Here is an 18447-nt window from a genome sequence, read left to right as displayed (position 1 = left end):
TGGCCGCGGTTGATGGTGGTTTGGCGGAGGATGTTGCTGCTGCTGCTGCTGCTGCTGCTGCTGATGCTGTTGGTTATGATGTGGTTGTGGTTGATGCTGTTGCGGATGCTGCTGGTGTTGCTGATGCTGGCCAGCAGGTATAGAGAGCCTAGGGGCGGAAATGGCATATGGATTAGGCGCTATTTCACGGTTCTCGGATGCTTCTATGGGACTCTGTTTGGGACGGGGTATAAACTCGGGAAACTGAGACATATGATTTAGGGGCTGCTGCTGCTGCTGCTGCGGATGCGGCGGCGGCGGTGGTGGTTGAGGGGGCTGCTGTGATGGCTGCTGGAACGCAGGCGGAGGTGGAGGTGGCGGTGGCCGATACTGCTGGGTATACTGATCATGCCTTTGTTGCTGGACCGGATATGGACTTGAACTTGGGTTGTGTCCATTATTATGGGTCATCTGTAGGATATATTGCTGAGCCCATTGAGCATGAGGCCCGGCGAGTCCTATAAATACCAGAGGTACCATGTGAGGCGGGACATTGGAGCTGAGCGTATCTTGTAGCATCTTCTGCTCGATCTTGCGCTGATCGAGCTTGAGAGCTTCCTGCCGGGTGCGTTCCTCTTCCTGCTTGCGCTTATCCTCTTCGACCTTTGCCTGAAGCCATTGGCGCATTGCATCGTCCTGGCCGTCTCGGTTCCACCCATCACGGCCATGGTTACCACCACCAGGGACATGCTGATGCGAGTGCGTTGGCGGTGGAGGCAGAGACATGCTGCCAGCGCCGCCGTTGGAGCCACTGGAGCCGCCGTGAGAGGCCGCGGACGTCATATCTGTGACGGTGAGGCCCATGGCAGCTGGGGGAGGCAGGCTCCGGTGCGAGTCCATCTGACGGCGAGCTGGAGCTGATGACAACGGCGATGGAGGCGGCGACGGCGACGGCGACGGAGACGGGTGAGGATGCTTCTGATATGCGTATGCTGGCTTTGTGCGTGTGCACTCGTCAAGAGCCAGGGCGCCGTTGCGAGAGGAGGTCTTGAGGGTGAGCAGCATGGAGAGCTCTAGTCATGGATCAATTCTCTCTACCTCTGCGTCTCTCTTGCTTCTTCTTCTTCTTCTTATTCTGCTTCCGTGACAGTGCTGCCCTGTGTGCGTTGTTTTGTTTCTGGTCTATCTTCGAGCCCTTATAGTTTTTCCAGCGTACTTTTTGCGAACGGGTGGATTCTTAGATTTTGTGCTTCATCGTCTGAGGCGGACGTCGTGTTATCTATCCCAGGACAAGGAGGCCAGCCCATCACCGTTGTTCAGGTCAACATTCGACTTGCCGCAGTTCGTGCGTGTGATGGGCCCTTTGGTGTAATTATAGCAAGGAGGAATGGGAGAACCGGAGGTTGCGCCGGGCAGAAAGAACCCTGCCCATATAATCCGCAAGTCGCAGCACCTCATCCCAGGCCGTTTTGCCTTCCTCCCTCACCTTCCCTTTCTTCAGTCCACCTTTTTTTCCCTCGTCTCTTCTTCTCGTCTTCTCTCCTCCTCTTTGCTTTTTTGCTCTCCGTTTTTTCTTTTCTTTTTCGTTGCTTTTTTTCTTCTTTTGCGCTCCAGCTCGTATGTTTTTCCTCTCGCAGACACAAAAATCCTCATACAAGCGTCGCCGTATTTGGAATACGCACCGAGGCGGCGGTACAGCACGGGGCAGCCCAGGACGCTACCCTATTGGTCAGTGCGGCTCCACTTCCTCTTTTGGAAAACCTTGACTGGACTTCGTTCTTGTTTTACACTACAGAGGACCGTGATAGTCTCAGGATAGCAAAGAAGAAGAAAAAAGAGTAGGTGTGATCACTAAAAAACGGCAGATAAGTATTTCACCGTAGCCGCATCCGTACCCAGCTCTCCCGCAGCCGGCCAGATATTAACGGAGTATTACAGAGCAATGGCGGTAAAAAACACGCTGGGAACAAGGGACTGTATTCTTGGGCGACCGCGGGAAGCTTCCCAATCGGGTCAAGCGCTCGGGCTTTGTCATGGACCCATATTTGTCCAAATGCGGAAGGCGGACCGGGCCCTTCTTGGCACCACCTTTCCTTTTTCGGCGTGGAAGGTACAGCCGAGGTTGCTCAGCCCTTCCCACTTGCCGCTTTAGGAAGTTTTGTCACAGCCACGATGCAATCACACAAAAAAAAAAAAAACACAGAGACCAGAGACAGGCCCAAAGCCAGCGCAACAAACAATAATAATAACAACGCCAGCGCGCACAAAAGACATATAGAAAGGAGCCCCGTCTAAATTTAGAGAAAGGCACATACTCCGTACATAGTGCGGGCAAGCTGGACATCGTTCGCCGCAGAGAAGAACGGACGCTGAGAGCCGGTGAACGCCCCAGATGCAGGTACTCTTCTTCTGCACCTCACATATGATCGCAGACCGTTGGCCTGGGGCCAAAAAAAAATAAAAATAAAAAAATAAAAAAATAAAACATTAGGGACCCTGATCTCCAGATCTCCTCGCCTATATTTAGAAGCTGACTCAGCCTCTTCCGTCTGGCCTCATCGCACACTCTATCTCAACTTCGAGACACAAACACATCACCAGTTACCATGTTTACGCCCCTTCCATTATACGCTTGTGGAAATACAATGTGCTGTTGATAAGCAGATGCCGTCGTATTAACGTGCAGGCCTCTTTTCTAGCCCGGATGTAGTCATCGTTGGGGGCGGCAGGGGGCCGCTCGACCGTGCATCCCCAGCAGTTCGTGAGAGTTGCCTGTTTAGAGTAACCAGCTACACAAACCGGCTCGTGATTGGCGTCGACACCTACGAACATGTAGAGCGGAAGAGGCAAACGGAAGCAAAGCAGAAGAGCCTGTTCGTACTTAACCGCCGAACTCAGGGAATATATGTAGGGTCTGTGACGAGACAAGGTTGGACCCCTAATCGACGCGGGCCGCAGTTAAAGAAAACCAACCACTACGCGAGAAAACAAAAAGGAGCATACAAGGAAATATCCCACGGAGATATAGGACCGGTCGATTGGCTGTGCTTCGAGGATAAATCAACTTGGCCCGCTGTTCAGCCCCGACCAACTGACATGACCTATCTGAGGGCCGGCGCTTAACTCCCTCCGTCACATCTCGTCCGTATGCGACGATCGCCTCCTGCACGCAACACGCTGATTAATAAGGCGGCAGAAGGGGCGACGCCATGGCCATTCAGACTACCTGCTTCTCTCTTTCCCCTCACTTCTGTTCGTTGTTATCGTCCCTCTCCCGGCATCCTGCTAGCTAGCGTCGATGTCCACCATGCAAGCCCTCCCGCGGCCGTATTCCTCACTCTCAGATTATAATTTAAACTATTCCAGCAGGTGTCGAATGTCCAATCATTGATGTTACTCTTCCAGGCGATATGCACTAATTGGCCAGGGCTCGCCTGTTGGGGCTATAGAGCCTCGCTCCGCATATATGTACGACTATGCTGTCTTGAATTTGAGATAATGGAGAAAGCAGAATTCCATGGTGTATGCAGAGTAGATCTGCTTTAACTGTTGGTCCTTGATGATACCCCCAATATTGGTGGCTTAATACTTGTCTCGCGCCCTTCATGATGCCTGGTCCTGGATCTCTCATTGTTGAAGAGGTGATTCACGGTCCTCGACGGAGAATAGAGTCCCCCGTTGGAATTTGATAGCTTGTCTATTCGTACAGGAATATCAGTAGTATGTGATAGACAACATTAGCCTAAGTATTAATTCGTTGAGCCGAAGCTAATTAGCCTAACACTCCCTTTACAGATACTCAAAAAAAATGAACAGAATGTCTGGAACTTAAAGAACGCCAAAACGTCTAGTTACTCATTACTGGTAAGGTTAACAAGTTCTATATCCTCGGATTCTGCTAGAGTGCTGTCGCGTATAATTACGTCTGGTGAACTTTGGTCTTGATATAGAGTATAATGATTCACCTACATTTCAAGGTTACACCTTGAGCAGGTATTTATATGTACACTTATCCGCCAGCCCGTGACTGAAGTTACAAGGGCAGGATAAGCCGTCGGACCAACAGGGCCATGGGCTTATATATGCGTACTTTGGGGGAGGAATGGACCTGGATGTGGTGGGTATATTACAAGATTAACGATGAATATGTTACCTCGGAATCTCCTTTTCCTCAGATAGGTAGGTCAGGATGCTCCAGCACAGAAGCTCCTGAGGGTGCACAATCAGGCAGCTGACTGCCTCTAAAGTGTGCGTAGTATTTAGCGAACTTTTCCATCACAGTCATGTGAAACTTGTTGTTGGGATACGAGGCCATCGCTCCCATTCTATCGTCATCATCCTGATGCCCTGGTCAAAAGAAAGAAAAAGATATCAAGAAATCAAGATCTGACTCCGCGGATCATGGTCCAAGCATCTGCTGACTAACATCCGCTGCCGTTCAGCCGCTGCCAAGGCTTAATTCTATTGGCTACTCTGCCGGACAGGGAAGATTCTGCGCTTACTTAAGCGATTGTGACGTCATGGACAGTAAGTTGAAGCTGACAGAGAAGCGAGATTATTGATCTCGATGTTTCTTGTCGCTTCAAGGGCATGGGACGACCCATTTCGCGAGGCAGTACGATGCAACATCAGAATTTTTTCAGTACGGCTTTAACTCAAGGCCTACGGGTATAAATATGGCCTCAAATCCTGCTGAGAAGACGTCTTTCTGCTCATCATCATCAGCAACAACAACTACAACAAAACATCAAACACAACGAAAACAATCATTGTTCAATCAATTCGGGTCTATCTATCTGCATATCGTGACCCACAAGCTACAACGTCAGCCGCAGCCTTGATAACTCAGCCATAAGAGTTAATCCTTTATTCCAGCTGCCAATAACAAAAACCACAACAACAACAATGGCCGCCAACTTGACCGACTTCACCCTCCACTACACCCCAATGGTCATGGAAGCAAACAATGCATCCCGCCGCAACTCGAGGGACTTTGAGCATCACAGCAATTCAGCCTCTTCTTCACCATCTTCGTCCCGGTCTTCTTCTCCCGCTCCAGCTCATCGACAGAAAATGAGCAAGGCAGCCGAAAAGAAATCAAGTTCCGCGGCTCGTGCTTCTTACTTTGCCAACCGTTAAGCTGAACCAGCCATCTATTAACTATACGACTGAATGACTATCACTCGATCGATGACACTACGAAACATCAGTCTTTTATTACAATTACGAGATATACATCTAGGATACCTCCTAGTTAATTTCTAATGACATAATAATAATTGGGACGGCGATACAGGGAACTTGGATATGGATGAGACGACTGTTACATGATTTTGACATCGAAATTATTAATTATTAATGCATTCCAAGCTTGTATATTAGCAACACTTGATATCTAATCAACACCCATTGACCCCGATACGCTCTACCTAGTGGTTAGAAAAAGTTCTATAAATAATTAGTCTTAAGTAATGGCAGAATACACGCCTCGAGGTGAATTGCATTTCTTTGGCGCCAATATATATCAGGCATGCACAATTGTTTCAAGCACAGCCATCCTCATGAATGCTTCTGGAGCCGATAGTATTCTAGAAGTAACCAGGAAAACAAGATATACAATCCCAATAAATTTGAGCTATTAATAGGAGTCAGCTTCTGTTTCAGTAAGCAGTACTTAAGCGCATGCTTCTTACACAAAAGTATGGAGAAGTTTGGGGTCATCTCATGCATGAAGATTGCAATCGGAACTAGAACTTAAGATCGAGACCAGGATTGAATCTTCGGTTCAGTTGGGCTTAAGCCAGTTAAATAATGCTAAGTAGGATGCATATACATATGTCAGGAGATAAGCCACTCGCTATTCTCACGCTGCTCCCGGAAAGGTCGGGCTGGAGCATCCATGCAAGTCCCATGCAGATGTTTCAAAACTCAAGAGCAGAGCCTCCATCCTATGGCCCACTTGTCTAAAAATAGAAGCCATGCAAGATCTTGACTCAGCCCATATGTGTTTATCTTTAGCACTTTCAGCGGAACCATGCGTTTGTTTCGATTATTGACGGTAACTGGATATGCGTGATGTATGTACAACCAACGAGTAACGATCACAGCTCCCGATTGTTCAAGTTTGCTTTTATTTATGAAAATATTTGTATAGTTTAGTTACACAGGCTATATAACTGCGCTATGAGTTGATCACTCGCGATCGAATTTGACGAGAAACTCCGTAGGCACAGTAGGTATATATTTCCTTGCACGCTCGCGGTTTACTCCACCAAAACCGGCTCCGTAACTGACTAGCATGTCGGTGCTGGTTGGGAGCTGGAAAGGTAATGTGAGTGAAGGGTCAAGAAGGAGTGGGGCGTTCTTTGGGATGGTTATTTGTGATGATGGGGGTGGCGCGGGCGAGTTAGATCCACTTGGTGATGATGGGGGTTGTAATGCTCTAGGTGTCCGAGGGGTTTGTGGTTCTTCGGTTGGCTTTGTCTCATCCTTCCCTTGGTCTGTAGCTGGGGAACCGATGGGCTTGGAGTGCTGTCGATGTTGATCGAGGATCTGCCGTAACTGAGATGGGTCATTTTGCAGTGAGATTAGGAGCTTCATTGCGCTCTTGGAGAGGCCCTTTTCTCCCACCTCGGATCGATAGAGCTTTACGGCGTGAAGAAGCTGGTTTGGCGTGAGGCGCTGAAGCTGCTCGAGTGTCTCTATAAGTGAGTCCATATCTTCACCCAATGATGAGAAACATTGTAGCCACTGTAGCAGTTCGATGAGCGGTTCAAGGTGCCTACGAGCGGATTCAACAGTGTTTTCTCCAGTGCAGGTCGCGGATCCGTTTTCGTAATGCTCAGGTTGCCGGTTGTTTGTTCGTGCCCAGTCCTCCAAGGCGGATACATTCATCCTGATCTGCATAGCCTTAGTGCGCGCAAGATAGTGCTTCGTAGTCATTATACGGTTGAAAAGTTCGGATCCAAGCCAGTAAAATAGCTGTGCTATAATTTGGGTTGTGATGATGGAGTGCACATCATATAGATCTAGCACAAAGAGTGTTGACGATAATAGAGATGTCACATTCCGGGGTGCAATTTCTGCCCGTTTCTTGGGCGAGGGTGGTCGATATCGTTTCTCCATAGGCTCTGGTTTTACCTTTGATTTGGTTCTGAAAAGCTTCCATTCGTTTTGGAACTGAACATCTTCAAAACCGGGTATTGTTTCATGGTCAAGCATTGCGGTGTCCAAAATTTTATCTATGCGGCGCTCAGCGTCGCGGATAATAAGGATAAATATTTCATTAATCAGCTCTGCGAGGTGAAGCTGGAACTCCACTGTAGCTTCAACCAGTCCGGCATCCTTCTTTAAGTAATGCAGTAGTAAAGTGGCATTTGATATCCAGAATGCCAGTATGGTCATATCCCACTGGTGCTTTTCTACCACACGATTGATACGATCAGTTGCAGAATGAAGAAGTGTCTGCAGGAGGTCAGGGCTGGCATAATAGTGCGCGTATCGTGCGCAAAGGAAGAGTAAATTTGCGGGAACAGGCTTTTGGGAAGGAGACCGTTGTGGTGTCATATTGGTTATAACAATGTCCAATATTCGCTCCAACTCGTTCTCCTGAAATACAAACATTTGGTCATTCAGGCAGCGATCCCAGACAAATTCGGGCTGTTCCTCGTATTCGTCCGGTGACTATGATAGCAAAACGTTAGCACCTATCATCTCAATCAATTAAGATGGAAATCATACGTCGTCGTGTTTCTCATTAAGACCCAAGCTCGACAAATCAACTTCCAGGTTGATAGCACTCTCTTCCATCATCATCCTTCTCTTCATCTCGTTTTCGGCCATTTCCTCTTCAAATCGATTGTGTGCGAATCCTGAGTCGTAAAAGTCGGCCCCGCCAGTTGTAGACCCAACTTTATAGCCATTTTCGTAAAGGTATTTGGAGATGTCTGTTCCAGGCTGAACGAAGTCGAAAGCTGTCCCGCCAGAAGACGATCGGATGTCCGGTGACGCGCCATGATCCAATAAATTCTTCGCAATAGTTTTATGTCGATTCGTCATAGCCCACATTAAAGCGCTCCATTGATTGCGGTCCTGCTGGTCGACAAATGCGCCCGCATCAAGCAAAGCAGATACAACTTCATGATGACCCTGAAACAGTGCAACGCGTTAGTGGGAAGATTTCAAAATGAGAGCAATTCCACAAAATGGGTACTTACAAAACAGCTAGCATATATCAATGGTGCAGTACCCTCCTCGTCCGGCGCATTAATATCGATATATTTCATAGCCTTGCCGGTGACCAGCTTTCTGACCCGGGTGACATCCCCGTTACTTGCCGCCATATTCAAGGTTCTTTGGAGGATTTCCTTCTTCTCCTGCTCGGATAGCTTCTCATCAGACACAATATCGTCCTCGTCCGCTTCGACATTGTCTCCATCCCGATGTGCCGCCTGAGCAGCCAACATTTCCATCAGCCGGGCATCGTTTGACTCGCTTGGTCTGTCACGTAGTCGAGAACCACCCGTCAGGCTCTGAGACGGGTGTCGAGGATTGTAGAAGTCTTCTTCGGAGTTAATATCATCAAGGGCTAGGTTAAATGATAGGGGTTTTGTAGGCATAGGAGTGGTGAGAAATTGCGACTGGCCTGTTCAGAGAGGAATCCAAATCCGTTAGCTCATCTCGGTAGCGCGAGGAACAGCTGTATAATAGAGAAGAGAGTAATAGAGCGGCTTACCCTGCCATCCATCGTATATCTCGGTCTCAGAATTATAGCTCGGAAACGAGCGCCGGTCGTCTAGCGATGTTGGTAAGTCAGGAGGTAGCGTTCTGGGCTTCTCGACCCCTTCGTCACCACTGCTCTCGTGCTCGGCAGCCGTGACGCTGACAGAAGGGCCCCGAGCCAGGTCATGGTCCTGGCCCTCAGGGTCCATCGCATTTAGATGGGCTGTACTGCCCTCTTCCAGTCCAGCGGAGATGTTTGTCGAAGGGCCGGCGGGTTCAAGCAAATAACTATGCGAAGCAACTGGGCTCACCAGGGAGAAAAAGCTATCCTAGACTGCGGGGGAAACTAGCATCTGAGTCCATTAGGGCGAATGAGCACGCGGACAGGAACCGTAAATGGCAGCAAGGATGGCGACGCTGAGATATCGGGTTCGGGAGTTATAGCTGGTGCTGGATTGCTGGCGTGTTTGGTGGTTTGGACAGGTTGATGATGCTTTGTGGGTAAATAACGAGGCAGACAGATGTTTTTCCCTGGTGGAGTTTAGATCCAGCAGTTGCATGGCCAAGATGACGTTTCTAACAGGAATAACCAACATCTCGGATGATACGGAGGATACAGGTAAAAGAAACGAGTCGGTGCAATAGTTGAAGAAAAGAAGCATTGCATTCACCGTCTGTTTTCGATTATACCCAAAACAAAGCCGTTTCGGGCCCTTTTTTTTATGGCAGATAGCAACTAGATCCATCATAAGCACCGTTGATGTTCATTATCAAAAGAAAAGAATCATACATCCAACACTTCAGGGAATAATAAAAAAACAGCCATTAATGAGAACACGCTCAAGTTGCTGCCTCGCCGTGCCAGCCCCCCAGATATTCCAAAAGACAAATAAAAAACATGAAGTTAATAAGAATAAATCAAACATAGACCAAGAAATGAAGACAAAAGCCCACACCAATGCTCCAGAAATAAGATGTTTACCAAGGTCCAGACCCCAGGATGCGCAGGAGGGGGGGAAAGAGACTAAGCATATAAACTTGAAGCCGAATGCAAAAAAGATAACTGGTAGTTAGATGATAGGGAAATGCCAATAATGAGAGATCAAATGGTAATTAGATATGTGAAACACCCGGGTTTCACGGGTCATAGATCGATTCGCTCGCTCGCTCGCTTTTCAAAAATCAGCCGCTGGTCGGAAGAACATTTTATTCAATCGCTTTGCTGAACGCTTTGATATCGTCATCTGCCAGGGCAGCAATCCATAGGCAACGCTCTAAAACTCCAGGGACAGGTTCGAAAACATATTTTGTGCTTGCATCAATGAGGCGAAGAAGACTCTTCACGATGGCTGCGGCAGTGTGATAACGTTCAAAGTTGACCAGTGGTTCGCCATCGCGAGTGCTGGCGATCTGTGCTGGCTTTTGAGCGTTATATGTCAAGTCTTGCACATAGAGGCCTGCCGCAACAGTTAGCATTGTCGATCAAGCGAAAATCAGACACGACTGGACGGAGAAGCAATTACTTACCAACAAAGGGAATACAGCCATCTTGGATGGAAGATTCCATTTCAGACCTAAGTTTATGAAAGTTGCGGATTGGTTGGATCAGAAACTCCATTTCAGCCAGTATCTCCTTTTCGGTCTCTGGCACACGCTCCCACGTTTTAACGAGTCGCGTACAGTCAACAGATGATAAGGCAATGACCATCTGCAACATGGTGGCATAATTACGCAACTTCCTTGCATTCACAGCAATGTGAATGAGTTTTGTGATCACCAGAGCACGTTCCGTGATATTTTTGGTGAGCACGACTTCTGATACGGCCCATTTGACCATCAAGTTAAAACGGGCGACGACCATGTCTATGCCTTTACGGTCGACACCGGCAGAGAGATAGTCAACCCAGTTAAGTGGAGAAGGGCAGGCATGCGTCCAGCGCATGTCAACAAGGTCTTTCCAGTCAACTTCACTAAGAGCAGCTTGTTCGACGATGGTAAATTGTTTAGCAAGCGTTTGCGAGTCATGGGCTAAGATAAAGGCAATATGGCCAGAGCTAGGGAGAGCGTGGCTTGAATTGGCCGGAGTAGTGGGGGCGATGGATGGGTGAGAGTTATTGCGAGGACGAGAAAAATTCTGTGGGAAATCTAGATATTGGTTTGAGACTGGAGGTTCAAGATATTGGTGGTATGGCGGTAAAGGAGTTGGCTGGAGGAAAGAAGGCGCTATTACGGACGGTTCAGCGAGCGGGTGGGTAGGATCTGAAGGCTTCCTAGTTGGCCCTTCATCTATAGAGAGTTCGGACGAAAGCTCAGAGACGCTGTCATCTATGTGCCTATCACCTATCGGTTCTGGTGCAGTAGCGCCATGAGCAATCCTATTTATGCTATCTGTCTTCTCAACAACCTCGATAGAAGGATGATTAGAGACAACATTTTGGCCTAAGGGCGAAGGATTCTCGAATTTCGGAACTGTAGGTGTCTTCATGGACTCGTCTCCCAAGCCACGCTCTAGGAGTGGAATAGAGGAGTATGAGTAATCTGATCCGAGATACGACTCAGTTCCATTGGCATGACTGACTGCTGGGTGTTCGGGATATGCAGTCGCTTCGGAACCAACATTCACACCTGGGTTGTTTGCAGGCTCATCAGGGTGAGCTTGACGAGATCCCCGCCTAGCAGTATTGGAAAAGCCAACAGATGGACCGTCATTCGGCCTGGCAACCGTATCCCCCTTCCACCTTCCCTCGAGCTTGAGCAGAGCAGACTCGATACCCCCGTCCGGCAGATCGGGTATTTTCCGAAAGCCAGCAACTGCATCTTCGAAGATGTGCCTAGCAGGAGGCGGCTGTGGTGAAGAATGAGAACGCGTACCGCTACGGCTAAGTGAATCTAACGCACTAGAAGAAGTCGAAAAATCGATATCGTCATCATAATCGTCAACATCATCATCATAGTCCTCGCTCTGCGAAATGGAGTCCATATTAGAGGCATGGGTTATATAAAGTGCAGAGGACGTCGAGTCGGTCGCAGTGGTACCAGAGGCAAACCTAAACTTATTCAGATCACGACCAGGGCCAGTGTTCAATCCTGGTTCTTCCGAGCCCATGGTAGTCTGCATTTTGCGCAAGTCACCACCAGGGCGTCTTCGAAGCCGCTTCTCTGGGAGCTGCATGCCCCTGGTCACGGGCATGTGTACAGGTAGAAAGGAGCCTCTATAAGCTCCCATGTCAGTCTTGTCAGTAGTCCTGGGCATGTCTGAAGCAGGTCGTTGGCCGCCATGGCCGCCCAGCACACTTTGGTAGGACGCATATTTGCGTAATCTGGAGCCTCGCTTGCTGATGGAGACATTCTCATGGTGAGTCGACATGGGCGTCACCTCTAACTTGTCCTTCCCGGGCATAGACAAAGGGATAGGAGTAAGCGGATCAATCTCTGGTTCGGGATCAGTCTGGCCAGAGCCAGAATAATACATCTGGAATTCCTCGGGGAGTAAAGAAAGGCCACCACTTGTACCAACCCTGGCGCCGGTATCATCAACAATGAGTATGGACTGGCTGCCCGTCGTGATCTGGCTAGAAGCTCCACGTGAGAAGTTGGGAACAGGTATCGAAGCGGGTATTTCTGCCCGTGGTTGGGTTTTGGGGCTTGGGCTGCGAGGAACAGCGGAGGTAGCTAATGGCGTTTGGTTTACTAGTGTCCCATAAGATTGGTAAGTCCTATCACATAGAACATCGATTCGTGAGGGGCTCTTTATCCCAGGCCTCTTTTCGCGATACCTATCTGATCCGAAGACAACATTGGGGGGAAGGAGGGATGTTTTTCCATGAGCTGAAACGATTGGGCGCGGCTCCGGTTTGCTAAACACAGTGCTGCTAGAGGCGGTACCGGCACTAGAGGCACTACTATAAAGAACGCGGCGGAGAGAGCTAATAAATGATTTCACTCCTGGTGCAGCCTTGGTCGGAGACTCCACACGAGAAAAAGAAGCGGCTGCTGAGGCAGAGGGTAAAAATGAAGACGAGCTCGGCGGCCGTAAGCGAGGCATAGAAGGGTCTGGTGGTGGTGAAAGTGGGCGTGTGATTGGGACATCGGGCTCCAGCGGAGTGAGCATACTGCCACGAATGATACTGATGTTGACACCTCCTGGAGAATTGGTAACTTCAACAGGGAATTGGCCTAGCGAACCCAGTCCCGCAGCACCGCTTTCGATATTAAGATTAGACTGTGTCTGTGGTAGAGGAGCACGGTCATCTCTAAATGAATCCGAAAAGCTTCCGCTGCGTTTATGAGAATGTGAGGATTGAGTGTGAGAGTGCAGGGGCCAGCGCCAGATTGGAGAGCGCGGACTAGGCGGAGCCAGGGGACGAGAGGGGCCGTTTAGTTTGGGGATGGGATCCGGGACAACATGCGCTTTTCGGCCTTGGTTGGAGACACTGTTGCCGCGCAATGAGAGGCGCGAAGAAGGGGCATTGAAGATAGCCTGATTGAAAGCGGTTTGTGCAGGTGGTGGACTTTTATTGAAGTCATTCACTGAGACACTAGAGCCCTTGCGGGTTTGGCTGGTAGGCGTATCCTGGGTAACGAGTTCGGAGTATGAAAAGCACAATCCGTCTCCGTTAGGCCTAGAACCTGGTTTACTGGTGCCAGGGACAATGGGTTCCTCTGGTCGAGGATCATTGACAAACTCTGGGTCATCCCAGCACTGCGCGCAGCGACCATTCCAGCACCGTTTCAAATCTAGGATAATTTTGGTATCACTAACGTCACGGGAGCTGCGGCGTTTGAGATTTTCATACAGGGAATTGATCCGTGAGCAAAACTGTACACGCAGGCTATCACTGGCAACGAAATCATCTACGAAGTAGTTCAGGATCCAGTGGCGTAGAGCAGCAAAGACACGAATGCGAATAATGCGTCCGTCATCCTCACGACGGTTGATGGCCCACTCCAGGCGGGCGAGGAGAAGAGAGAGTAAATTACTCGGGGAAAGGTAAGAGCGGAAGGTAAGAAAGAAATCTGAGACAAGTTCGTAGTCCATAAACGATTCAGATGATATTTGGGCGACGATGCGGGCGGGCGTAGCAGCGGATAGCTGTTTGGTCTGCTTTGAGTATCGAACCACAGAAGCATCATGCATGATGGGTAGCAGGTCATCAAAAATAGAGGGTTCTATAGGCTCCTGAAGCTTGTAAAAGACAGATTGACCTGCTCCCTTGTCGACGACGGTCTTATGCACAGAAGAGCCGGCCATCTTGCCCATGGATATCGGTGAGGATAACCTCGGAGGCCTAGGAGCTGGTCGATAGGCAGAGGCATGTTTCTCTGGGAATTTAAAGTCTTCTAGCTTACGAGCTGATCCGGGAAGCTTGGGCGGTGTCTTTTCGACTGGCTCTGACCCCTCAATGACCACTTTAAGTGCTCCGCGAGTAGGACTTGGCGGGACATCGTCTATGGTAGGTAAGGATTTCCATCGACGGAGGTGATGGTAGGTCTGTGCAGGTCCACGCGAGGTTGTATCCGGCGGATCAACGAGGTAGGAGGACTGTGAGTTTGACCAAACACTGGCCCGGTGGCCAGCGGCTGTTATTTCCGGTATGCTTGGTGCTGGGCTTAAGGTATGCGGTGTGTAGGATCTGTTGGTGATTGGCCTTATATGTTCGTCGATAGTGTTAGGGAATGTATACCAGAGTCGGACAATTCTTCGACTAGGCTAAGGCTGAGGTCAACATACCGTAGATATAATCGTCCATTGTTGCCGACGTTGGCGACAGTAAACTGACGACCATGGGAGGGACCTCTGCGACTCTGAGCAAGTACTTCGTCGCTGCTTTTTACCTCCCGCAAACTGGGGCCCTGGCTATTAATGTTCTGGCTCTTCGTGACAGAATGTCTTTGCAGACCAGGAACAGAGTAGCTAGGGCTATTGGCGTTCATTATTATTGCACTCTCCGTGATGGGCTTCCCGGGGATTGTGGCTGCATATTCGGCCGGAGCTGTCAGAGAGAAGGCTGGCTCATTGCGAAAGTATATCACGGGCGCCGGAGGAGGAGGACGAGGAGAAGGAAGAAGAGGGGGAAAGAGAGTAGAAAACTATCTATATATTCGGCCGTCGCTGGCGAAAAAGGAACTGCCGGTCGATCTACGCCTCGCGGAGGTCGGTGTCGCGTGTTCTCTCCCAGAAGTGCGATACACACAGGGTGAAATGAAGGACAAAGGAAGGTGATGGGACGAAGGAGGAAGGCCGGTGTAGGAGCAAAAGGGAGAGAGAGAGCCGACTCCCGTCGAAGTAAATGCGAATGTTATGGTAGCAAAGGAAAGAGAGTTTTCCCGGGTTGGCGTTGCTGGAGGGCGGTCAAGCCGGCGAGAACAAGAAGCGCTGGCCTAGATACCGATCAGCACTGCGTTACCAGACGACCAGACAAGGCGAAGCGAAGCCTTGGAGACGTGAAAAAGCAACGCAAACGAGTAAGACGAAAGCGCAACAACAACAAGCAAGGCAAAAGGAAGCGTCGAAAGAAGAAAAAAAAAAGGCGTAGGAAAGATCACGCATGCTTACGTAACTCTAAGCTGAGGCCAGTACCCTTCTTAGATAAGCGCGACGCGGGTGAGAATGACCAATAGGAAAGCCCCGCGCGATTAAGTAATCAGCTATGAGCAGGGGAAGCTTAAAGAGACGTCGGCAGCAGAAGAAAGAGGAGGAAGCCAAAGCGACGACGACGAAGAGCGAGCAGACCGCCTGAAGTAGCTGTTGGGAAGCAGGGACGGTCAGAAGCTGGGCAGGCAGGAAGACAAAAAAACCTGTAGCCCATCAGCCTGGATGGCCTGCTTTTCCTCGCCCATCGCCAGAACCTGGCAGCATCGCGGCGCGTTTTCTGGTTGCGTTGCCAGCTGTTGTTGTTGTTTGTTTGGGAGTTTTGGAAGCTGAAGAAGCAGGAAAAAGCAAATAGAGCAAAAAAAGAAAACAGGACGCCTGTGATGACATAAGCAAAAGCTAAGACGGAAGAGGGTTAGGGCTAACTCTAACCGAGCCCTAACTTCGTCATGTGACATCACGTGCTGCGGGGTGCCCCGTGACTTGACTTGCGCAGGGCGTTTCCCAAAAGGGCAACGGGAGGGCAAGGAAAAAATACAAAAGGAAACAAAACTTGTTGAGCTTGTCTTGAGAAGGGCGCGAGTTCCGTCGACTCAAACTACCGGCCATCGTCATCGTCACAGCTACTCCACGTCGCAGAGATATAAAGCTGCCTCTTCCCCTCCTCTCTAGGCCCAGTTCGACTCATCCTCTGCTCAATTGAACAGCCTACATATACATACATCTATCACCGGCATTCCCCTCACCCCACTCGCTCATTGCCTACAGCTACAATGGCTCAGAAAGAGAAAGTCCTCCTCGCCTACTCCGGTGGCCTCGACACCAGTTGTATCCTCGCCTGGCTCCTCGAGCAGGGCCATGAGGTCGTCTGCTTCCTCGCCGATGTCGGCCAGGCTGAGGATTTCAAGGAGGCAGAGCGCAAGGCCCTCGCCGTCGGTGCAAAGAAGTTGGTCGTCGAGGACCTCAAGAAGGAGTTCGTTGAGGATCTCTGCTTCAAGGCCATCCAGTGCAACGTTCGTCCTCTGTGTTCCTTGACACTCGTTCCCTGCAATTGACCAAGGAAGGCTAACAGAAAACAACCTCCTTTAGGCCATCTGGGAAGACCGATACCTCCTCGGGTGAGTCAATCGCTGATATGTTTTATTATTTGTGTGCCTACTACCAGGATTGGAATGCTAACTGTTGAGTAGAACTAGTCTGTAGGTGCCCAAAACTGGCCTCCTCTCAGCAGCATTCGATGATACTTACCTGTCCCCAGTGCCCGCCCAGTCATTGCCAGAGCTATGATGCGCGTCGCCCAACAAGAAGGATGCACAGCCGTCAGCCATGGTATGCATCCCACCGCTTTTTGATTATTTTTGCTTTTGAAGGATATCGAGCTAACCCGTTTTTCTTTTTCTTCAACCAGGATGCACCGGCAAAGGGTACCTCTTCCCTGTCTAATCCCTGTATCTCATCGTGGCCCGTGCTCACCCCTTCTGCAGAAACGACCAAGTCCGCTTCGAGCTCGCCTTCTACGCCATCCAGGTAATTTATTTATACCCTCCTCATGACAGGCACTTTGCTCGCTCAATTGCTAAACCTCTGTTCGACAGCCAAGCATCAACGTCATTGCGCCATGGAGAATGCCAGAGTTCTACAACCGTTTCGCCGGCCGCAACGACCTCATCGAATACGCCCAGAAGTTTAACATTCCCGTTACTTCCACTAAGGCTAAGCCGTGGTCTATGGATGAGAAGTATGGCCCTTTCCCTCACATCCTGCTACTCAATTAGATCAGTCAATCATTAATACCCAGTAAATAGCTTGGCTCACTGCTCCTACGAAGCGGGTATCCTCGAGGATGCCGACCACACCCCACCAGATGACATGTGGAAGTTGACCGACGACCCTCGCAGCGCCCCTGATACCCCAGCTGATCTCAACATCGTCTTTGAGAAGGGTATTCCAGTCGCTCTCATTGACCCCAAGACTGGCAACAAGACCACAGGCTCTCTCGCCATCTTCTCTGCTCTCAACGAGATTGGCCGTGTCCATGGTACGCCATATTTTCCTCGGTGTTTACATTGTATACCTCATCGATAATAAACTGACGTCTATCCAGGCATTGGCCGTATTGATATCGTCGAGAACCGCTACATTGGTCTCAAATCTGTAAGTTTTTTGCCTTCCCCTGTTCAATCTACCCTTGGCGTATGCATGCTGACATCTTCCCTGCACAGCGTGGTTGCTAGTAAGCTTCTTTTCCCAACTGCAAGTCCCCATAGCACCCCTGCCTGAGCTCTAACACATTCTTTCCTAGTGACTCCCCTGCCATGACCATTCTACGTCTCGCCCATCTTGACCTCGAGGGTCTCGTACTCGACCGTGAAGTCCGTCTCCTCCGCGACCAGTTCGTCACCATCACCTGGTCCCGCATCCTCTACAACGGCCTATACTTCTCCCCAGAGCGCAAGTTCATCGAGCAGTCCATCACCGCCAGTCAAGACGACGTTAACGGTCAGGTCCGCGTCCGATGCTTCAAGGGTGCCGTTTCCGTTCTTGGTCGCAGTTCTGAGACCAGCAAGCTGTACGACCCCGAGCTCAGCAGCATGGATTCCATTGACGACTTTGCTCCTACCGATACTACCGGTTTCATTGCCACGCAGGCCATCAGACTCAAGGCCTACGGTAAGGCCGAGAAAGCTGCCGGTGTCGACCTCACCAAGGCATAGATTTGACTCCTAAATTACACTTCAATTTCAGTGCAACTCTATCTATCCTGAAGACTCTTCTGTCGGAGATTAGATAAAAGATCGCACTACCAGGTTCCCACCAACATCACTACCGTTGCTACCACAATATCATCACCACCATCAGAACCCCAGGGAGGTAGCTAATCGCCTGAAGTTGTTTTCCTTTATTTTCTCTATTTTTGGGTCAAAACAAAATGCACAGAAGGATAGAAGGAAACTACATGTATTCTGGGCCTACAGTCCAGATCACGAGGCGATACGTATACTTTTAATTAACGAGTAAATGCAATGAAATAATAACGAGCATGTTCATGTGAAACTCCAAGAATCCAAGCCGAGAGTTACCTTCTATGGTGGTCAAAGCGTAAAAAGCTTAATTAAGTCATGTGACAAAACTCTAACCTAAAATATATATCTTAT

General features: G+C 49.5%; 6 protein-coding genes across 6 annotated transcripts; 2 read left to right on the top strand and 4 right to left on the bottom strand.

The window, feature by feature from the left end:
• Positions 1 to 73: 73 nt before the first annotated feature.
• On the bottom strand, positions 74 to 1590 carry TERG_00754 (uncharacterized protein; the record flags this gene model as incomplete). The annotated part of the gene is made up of 2 exons (XM_003238719.2): positions 189 to 1590; positions 74 to 126 (listed from the first exon to the last, which is right to left on the bottom strand). Exons 1-2 carry the CDS (start codon positions 1042 to 1044, stop codon positions 74 to 76), a joined length of 909 nt encoding a protein of 302 aa, XP_003238767.1. The 5' UTR covers positions 1045 to 1590.
• Positions 1591 to 4884: 3294 nt separating this feature from the next.
• On the top strand, positions 4885 to 5118 carry TERG_11621 (uncharacterized protein; the record flags this gene model as incomplete). The annotated part of the gene is made up of 1 exon (XM_047750707.1): positions 4885 to 5118. The coding sequence occupies one exon, from the start codon at positions 4885 to 4887 to the stop codon at positions 5116 to 5118; it is 234 nt and encodes a 77-aa protein (XP_047605223.1).
• Positions 5119 to 6171: 1053 nt separating this feature from the next.
• Positions 6172 to 8909, bottom strand: TERG_00750 (uncharacterized protein; the record flags this gene model as incomplete). The annotated part of the gene is made up of 4 exons (XM_003238716.1): positions 6172 to 7662; positions 7720 to 8127; positions 8196 to 8623; positions 8714 to 8909. 4 exons carry the CDS (start codon positions 8907 to 8909, stop codon positions 6172 to 6174), a joined length of 2523 nt encoding a protein of 840 aa, XP_003238764.1.
• A 3-nt stretch (positions 8910 to 8912) lies between these two features.
• On the bottom strand, positions 8913 to 9563 carry TERG_11620 (uncharacterized protein). The gene has a single exon (XM_047750706.1). The coding sequence runs from the start codon at positions 9447 to 9449 to the stop codon at positions 9063 to 9065; it is 387 nt and encodes a 128-aa protein (XP_047605222.1). The 5' UTR covers positions 9450 to 9563; the 3' UTR covers positions 8913 to 9062.
• Positions 9564 to 9658: 95 nt separating this feature from the next.
• Positions 9659 to 14661, bottom strand: TERG_00749 (mitotic regulator LTE1). Its single transcript, XM_003238715.2, has 3 exons — positions 14432 to 14661; positions 10228 to 14348; positions 9659 to 10157 (listed from the first exon to the last, which is right to left on the bottom strand). Exons 1-3 carry the CDS (start codon positions 14632 to 14634, stop codon positions 9907 to 9909), a joined length of 4575 nt encoding a protein of 1524 aa, XP_003238763.1. The 5' UTR covers positions 14635 to 14661; the 3' UTR covers positions 9659 to 9906.
• Positions 14662 to 15747: 1086 nt separating this feature from the next.
• On the top strand, positions 15748 to 18434 carry TERG_00748 (argininosuccinate synthase). Its single transcript, XM_047747649.1, has 11 exons — positions 15748 to 16305; positions 16382 to 16410; positions 16483 to 16491; positions 16551 to 16621; positions 16701 to 16716; positions 16777 to 16819; positions 16888 to 17030; positions 17098 to 17330; positions 17397 to 17446; positions 17515 to 17525; positions 17595 to 18434. The coding sequence occupies exons 1-11, from the start codon at positions 16066 to 16068 to the stop codon at positions 18004 to 18006; spliced, it is 1257 nt and encodes a 418-aa protein (XP_047603611.1). The 5' UTR covers positions 15748 to 16065; the 3' UTR covers positions 18007 to 18434.
• The last annotated feature ends 13 nt before the right edge of the window (positions 18435 to 18447 follow it).

The sequence above is a fragment of the Trichophyton rubrum genome (assembly GCF_000151425.1).
Source record: "Trichophyton rubrum CBS 118892 genomic scaffold supercont2.1, whole genome shotgun sequence".
Lineage (NCBI taxonomy): Eukaryota > Fungi > Ascomycota > Eurotiomycetes > Onygenales > Arthrodermataceae > Trichophyton > Trichophyton rubrum.
This window is presented reverse-complemented; position numbering and strand designations above follow the sequence as displayed.

Excerpts from the sequence above, each read along its gene's own strand:
- TERG_11620 (XM_047750706.1), bottom strand. The coding sequence starts at position 9,449 with ATGATGGATCTAGTTGCTATCTGCCATAAAAAAAAGGGCCCGAAACGG.
- TERG_00748 (XM_047747649.1), top strand. The coding sequence starts at position 16,066 with ATGGCTCAGAAAGAGAAAGTCCTCCTCGCCTACTCCGGTGGCCTCGAC. Across the intron at positions 16,820-16,887 it reads TCGCCTTCTACGCCATCCAG|CCAAGCATCAACGTCATTGC; the intron begins GTAATTTATTTA and ends TCTGTTCGACAG. Across the intron at positions 17,331-17,396 it reads CGAGATTGGCCGTGTCCATG|GCATTGGCCGTATTGATATC; the intron begins GTACGCCATATT and ends ACGTCTATCCAG.
- TERG_00749 (XM_003238715.2), bottom strand. The coding sequence starts at position 14,634 with ATGAACGCCAATAGCCCTAGCTACTCTGTTCCTGGTCTGCAAAGACAT. Across the intron at positions 14,349-14,431 it reads AATGGACGATTATATCTACG|GCCAATCACCAACAGATCCT; the intron begins GTATGTTGACCT and ends CGAACATATAAG. Across the intron at positions 10,158-10,227 it reads TGGCTGTATTCCCTTTGTTG|GCCTCTATGTGCAAGACTTG; the intron begins GTAAGTAATTGC and ends CTGTTGCGGCAG.